This window comes from Thamnophis sirtalis, unplaced genomic scaffold (assembly GCF_051295495.1).
Source record: "Thamnophis sirtalis isolate CommonGarterSnake01/CBP01778 unplaced genomic scaffold, rThaSir2_p1.2 scaffold_1, whole genome shotgun sequence".
Classification (NCBI taxonomy): domain Eukaryota; kingdom Metazoa; phylum Chordata; class Lepidosauria; order Squamata; family Natricidae; genus Thamnophis; species Thamnophis sirtalis.
The window spans coordinates 9269472-9276036 of record NW_028261381.1 but is presented as its reverse complement, the minus strand read 5'-3'; the positions used below and the strand labels follow the sequence as shown (position 1 = coordinate 9276036).

At 38.8% G+C, this 6565-nt stretch overlaps 1 protein-coding gene across 2 annotated transcripts; it reads left to right on the top strand.

The window, feature by feature from the left end:
* Positions 1–423: 423 nt before the first annotated feature.
* HSPE1 (heat shock protein family E (Hsp10) member 1) lies at positions 424–5565 on the top strand. 2 transcript variants are annotated; one of them, XM_087707485.1, is made up of 4 exons: positions 424–582; positions 2987–3151; positions 4228–4317; positions 4689–4840. In XM_087707485.1, the coding sequence occupies exons 1-4, from the start codon at positions 580–582 to the stop codon at positions 4749–4751; spliced, it is 321 nt and encodes a 106-aa protein (XP_087563611.1). In that variant the 5' UTR covers positions 424–579; the 3' UTR covers positions 4752–4840. The 2 variants fall into 2 exon arrangements, with proteins under 2 accessions (XP_087563611.1, XP_013908231.1); XM_014052756.2 differs by lacking the exon at positions 4689–4840 and adding an exon at positions 5360–5565 and having other exon boundaries at positions 425–582.
* Positions 5566–6565: the final 1000 nt, after the last annotated feature.

Genomic DNA, 6565 nt, shown 5'->3' with positions numbered 1-6565 from the left:
CGGGAGGTTCGCCCGGGAACGAGGATAGCGGCAACTCTGCCGGGCCCGCCCACTCCATTGCGCCACGCCCTCTCGGCCTTCATTCGCGAGGGAAGGGGGCGGAGCTTCCAGGAGCCTCCCTGCGCTGATTGGCCCAGTCCTCCCAAGGCTTCGTGACTGATTGGTTATACAGGTTCCCGGGCTCCGTACTTCCAGAATTTTCTGGAATGCCCATGCTCACCAAAGGTCGTGCTCAGGGTTACATCACTTCCGGGCATGCCTCGCCTCGTTCGGGTGGTTAAAAACACCCGAATTCAGGGAGAGGCAAACGCGGGAGTGAAACAGTGAAGGGATTGACACCGCGTTGTGGGGGGGAACGAGGAGAAATGTAAAAAGGCGGCGTTTGAAAGGGAAAGCCGAGCGTTTCTCCCGCCTGGTGATGGCACGGGAAGCAGTTTCCCCCCACCCGTGAGTGGGTGTGGCAGGCGCATGCGCGTTCCCTGACCCTTTCACGTGGGGGTTGCGCCGCCGAGGAGCAGGGGGAGCGCGCGCCAGGGCAGCGGCAGGAACCCAGGAAGGGAAGCGTTGGAAGCAGCCGGCATGGTGAGTGATTGACGGGCTTCTGCCGCGCGACCTCTCGCCACCCGTGGAGGAAAGAAGCGAGGGAAGTGGAAGGGAACGAACCTTGAGACCCTTTTCTGGCCTTGCACGATGCGGGGTCTCCATGAGCTCCACCCTGTCTTCTGCCCACTTGTAGACTTCTAACCTAAGGGTAGAGGACACCGGAAGGTTATTCCTGCCCTCTGGTTCTTCGGGATCCTTTGGCTGGATCCTATAAGAGATGCTGGATGAACTCTTGGTTTGCGTTAAAACAAGCGATAATGCAGAAACGGGAAAGACTTAGATACGGAAATATTTGGGAGATTATGTGGAGGAAAGGTTTTGCACGTGTCTTTGTCTTCCTCCTCTATTGTTTGAGAGTGGCGTTGCACATGACTAAGACCCCTCTATAAATAATATTCGCTATAAATAACATTCGCCATAAATCAACTCTGGGTTACCAGGCAGAAGTGAGATGTTACTTAACTTCTAAAAAGTTATTTGGCCAAAATTTATTTTGCGCCTGAGAACATTACTACGCCCTCTGCGATGGGATTATTCATTCAAGAATAAGTCTAGTTGGGATTTTTTCCTCCTTTTCATTTAATATTTTTGCTAAAACCGAGGCATCATCCTAAAAGCTTTGTTCTGTTCACGCTGGATTTTGAAATACGCATGTTTGCATATAGCGCATCTGCAGCCAGTTCTTGTTGAAATGAATATCCCACCGATATTATATTATTATTATTATATATATATATATATATATATATATATATATATATATATATATATATATATATATATATATATATATATATATATATATATATATATATATATATATATTATATATATATATATTATATTATATTATATGTAGGATGGTTGCTGTGTGAAATTTATCTGATGTGTAGAGCCAGCTCCCATGCTTTGTGAAGGGAAGCTGTAATAGTTAACGCCCATTTAAAGACATAAAGGTCACAGAGAGAATGGGGGGGGGGGAACAGAGGAAAGAGACTTTATTTTTTTTAAAAGACACGTGTAAAGTGCTGCTTAAAATTGGTTTCCATGGGAAATAGAATTTAATTATCTTTGGGCTGGAAATGTTTTAGTGGGGGGAAAAATCCCTTCCTGCCGTCCTGTTCATGTTTAATTTCCTTTCTCACCTCTTTTGGTGGAAAATAAATCTTATTTCAAAACAGGATTGATAAATTGTTTTGAGCCCTCTTGAAGGCACCCATGGATGTATTTGGAAGTGTTTGTTGTTTGTGAATGTCTGTTTTGCAGACTTTGCTGAAAAACCCATAGAAAAAAGATATATTACAAGCATTATATCAGTTTTCAGTTACTTGCATGCCATGCATATTTTTCTATATGGGTGTGTGTGTGTGTGTGCTCAGATTTCTTCTGCTGGTGCAACAGTGGCCTCTAAAGGATTCTAGAGTACACTGGAAGAATCTTCTAGTAATTTCTGCCATCATCCATGCCATAATCTGGGTAGCTCTAGAATCAGATAGAATGTATTGAAAGAAACATCCTACATGAATTGACTAGCTTCCTTTTGATTCCTTTTGTTTTTACTTAACTAAAACAAGTGGTTACTTTTTGAAATCATTTACTATTTGTGCAAGTAAATTGCATAACATCGGTTTATATTTAACTATATATATATTTATTGCATGATAATTTACAGCTGGTAGTATGAATCTGCAGCCAACTCATTTGGTGCATTTAACTGAGTTGAATAAAATACCTAAAGAATTTTTAAAAATCACACTAAAATACCGGTGGTATGGTAGCCAAGCTTTCCAAATGCCCATCCAAAGTTCACTATGCTTAAACTGTTGAATGTTAACTTAAATTTTCTTGCAGTTAATTATTTTCTTCAGATGTTTTATTATTAACTCACATTTCTTTCCATTTGTCATTGGAGTGGCCAAAGATCAATTTCTCTGTTCTTCCCTCCCCTCTACAGAAGATTGGAGAATTGTATAGATCAGACAAAGAAAAGTTGGGGGAGAGAATAAGATACATAGTGATACTCATTTGCTTAGTGACACAAAGTTACGAAGCACTGAAAAATGACATGACCATTTCTTCACACTTAATGACTATTGCAGCATCTTCATGGTCACATGATCAAAATTCAGCCGCTTAGCCACTGGCTCATATTCATGATGGTTACAGTGTCCCAGTTTATCTGGCGATCTTTTGCGACCTTCTGATATGCATAGTCAATGGGGAAGCCAGATTGGTTTAACTATAATTTCAGCATGTTTTTTTTTCCAGAGCTCTTAATGTATTTCATATTCCATACAAGCTGTAGAAGCTGTAAATTAATCTTATAGGTGACAAATTATTTTTGCTATGGCTTCATGATGATTTCTGGTTTTGTTTTTAACAGGCAGCACAGGCATTTAAAAAATTTCTCCCTCTTTTTGACCGAGTACTGGTCGAAAGATGTGCAGCTGAGACAGTAACTAAAGGAGGAATCATGATTCCAGAAAAATCTCAAGGAAAGGTGCTACAAGCCACTGTTGTGGCAGTTGGATCGGGTTCAAAAAGCAAGGTAAATAGGAATTTAGTAATTATAATTACTTTTTTCCATAACTTTTCAGAGGACTTCAATGGGGATACCTGTAGTTAGTCAGGAATCGCTTTTCTGCTGCTGTTTTATCCACCGCTGGTCATTCTATATCTTTTTTTAACTAAAAAAAATTGTTTGGTGATGATCCAAAGGAACATGGATTGTCTAATTTATCTGTAAGGCCCTTCATTCCACAGAATATGGTGATTTGAAAAATCACCATTCTCTAATTGTTTAGCCAGATTCAGTGTGCTCTGGGCTCCAAGTACATATGTTCCTTTTTAAGAAATCTAGTAAATATTACAACTCACTTTATCATGAAACGGGGTGGTTAAAAAGACATACAGGTCATTTAAATAGCTTTTTCTCTGGATTTTTTTCAATTATATCCTTGGTTTCTTGCGCTCATTGAATACAAGCTAAGAATTTGGCAAGGTGAATGTACTTGGATTATACACATCATTTCAGAGGTTTGACTGGACTTTGATTTTTAAGGAGCAAGTGATATGAAGCAAATGCATATCACCCCTTTTCTGCTTCACTGTCCTGTGCTCAGCCTATTCACCCATTTTCCTTGTTGCTTTTCTTACCCTTTCCTTAGTCATCAACTTGAATTCAGATATGACATATTCATTTGGGCTCATGCCTTTTTCACCATCTCTAACCCCTCACAACACTTTTTTTCCTGCCCCTTCTTATCCTGGAACACTTAAGCTCCATAGATAGACATTCCACATATCCCTAATAGAAACATCATTGATTAATTGCCCTTCAATACATATCAGCAAGCCTTGTGGGGGAAATATTCAAATGCAAAAAAGTTTACTTCGATGCAATTACAACATCTAAAACTGCCAATGTTTGATAATACAAAATGAAATTCACTGAGGTAGGTTTGGTTTATAGTACTTATATACTTCTCTCTCAAGATGAGAAACGAAACCATGTCTCGGAACTGTTTTTCATTTGATTTTGCAACTTTGAATTTAAAATGTATTCTCACCACAAAATAGTTCTTAGTGTACTGTAATGTTTACAATTCACATTCTTCCCTTTAGGATGGAAACCCTCAACCAGTTAGTGTAAAAGTTGGTGAGAAGGTTCTACTACCTGAGTACGGGGGTACAAAAATTATACTGGATGATAAGGTTAGTTTTACATTAAATGTTCATTCTTTCAGTTCCACAGGTTCATTTTTAAAAAGTAATTACGTTTGCATAGACATCACTTCTTTAGAGCTAGCATGGCAAGTCTTCAAATACCTGACATTCCAAGCTTTTGTGTTCAACGTTGTGCCTATTTTTATCTGACTAGTCCTTAGCTGAAAATATTCATATTTCTAAAAAGCTTGTTCTTTTTCCTTATTAAAATATTGCACTTTTAGTTTCTGCTTTGTTCAGACATGAAGTCTAGAGTAAACATAATTTGAATGCATTTCTCAATCCTGTATTTAAGTAAAATTTATTATTTGTAGATCTGGTCATGAATGCATCTTGTAATCTAGTATTTTTGGATTTAGAAAACATGTCTCCATAATGGAGATCATAATGGAACCTGCCCAATTTCATGTGATGGCCACTAAGTGAGATGGCCTTGCTTAAAGACTTCCACACCCCTGGTCTCCCTGTTTGGTCATTAAACAGCATAAAAGTGGAACACAGAACTAAAGGTGAGGGAGACCTAATGCAGCCCTAAACACTCCTTGCTTTACTTCCCTTGTCCTCACAATTTTTGGGCCTGCTCCCTCCACCTAGTCCCTGCAACTCTTTTTGCACCACCCCACTTTCACCCCCATTCTTCATAGAAGGAACCTTTTTTGCAAAAGGCAGAGGAAAGCAAAACTGAAAAAAGCACTAAACAAAGTAAGAGACATGTATAATCTAGATTTGTGTTTACTTTAGTATTTAAAGTATTTTGTATGCAGTAAAAGTGCAGCTAGGACTTTAAATTGGAATATTTCACTCCAGATGAAGGCCATTTTAAGGGAAATTAGTTTCAATTATCACTTCTCTCCCCAGTTTTCAAAGAAATAACAATGTAAAGGACATGTCCTTGCCTCACTGTTTGCAGAGCACTAATCTCACTAAGTGCTCGTAAATCCATCTCTGCTGGAACAACTTAATTGCCTTGACTTCTGAACTAGTAACCTTTTGTTTTTTGTAAATGCTAATTTATATTCTCTATTTGCAGGACTATTTCATATTTAGAGATGGTGATATTCTTGGAAAATATATTGACTGAGAAGTTCATACTATGGCAGTATCATGAAGTTGTCATTCCACAAAAAGTGCTCACATGCTTTTGTTCCATCATGTAAATAATTATTTTCTTAATAAATGCAACATTTCTCAAACAGTATTGTGACCTTGAAATAAAACTTATCTGTATAGAGAAAATATTTCTTGCTAATATGTTTATTATGGTGTTGCTTTAGCACTTGTTACATTTATTTATTAAATTTATTATGACCTATTCCCAAAAGCTCAGGGCACCTTATACAGAAACACCTTATACAGTTAAAAGCTTGAAACAAAATGTTGGCCCTGATTAAAAGCTATCATAATAAAACATGATACCATAGGAGCTTCACAAATACCCAGCTCCATGTAGGGCCTGGGAGGAAGCCAGATCTTAAGGATCTTCTGGAACACCAGAAGAATGGGCATTCATATTACTGGGGTATGTGTGTCCTATCCACAAGTACAATGATAACAACAGGGAAGGCATCCTTCCTTGATCCCATAAGATGACAATGTTTGAGGGAACTTGAAGCACAGCTATTCTGCTGGAATGTACCAGATGGGTAGAAATGACTAGAGATAGGGAGTCCCTCAGATAGCTCAGTCCTATTACTAAGTGTAAGAGCCGAGGTGGCGCAGTGGTTACATGCAGCACTGCAGGCTATTTCAGCTGACTGCAGTTCGGCTGTTCAAATCTCACCGGCTCAGAGTTAACTCAGCCTTCCAAGGTGGGTAAAATGAGGACCCAGATTGTTGTTGGGGGCAATATGCTGACTCTGTAAACCGCTTAAAGAGGGCTGAAAGCCCTATGAAGCGGTATATAAGTCTAACTGCTATTGCTATTGATCTAAATACCTAATGATTCACAAGGAATAACACGGCTTGAACCATGAAGATAATTTCCCAAGACTTGTGATGGAAGGCTGATTCTGCATTCTCTTCCACAAAAGTAGTTGAAACAAATAACTTTCATATTCTCTCTTCCTGAAACTACCCTTTTTCCCTGAAACCCCCCCCCCCAACAATACAAGTCACTTAAAATTGAAGCCCTGATTAAAATTACACTCATTTTTGTTGTAATTCTTAGGTGTTTATAAGGGCTTTCTTAATGCAAATCAGTGTTCATATTTTCCTAGTAACAGCTGAAATAGAAAAT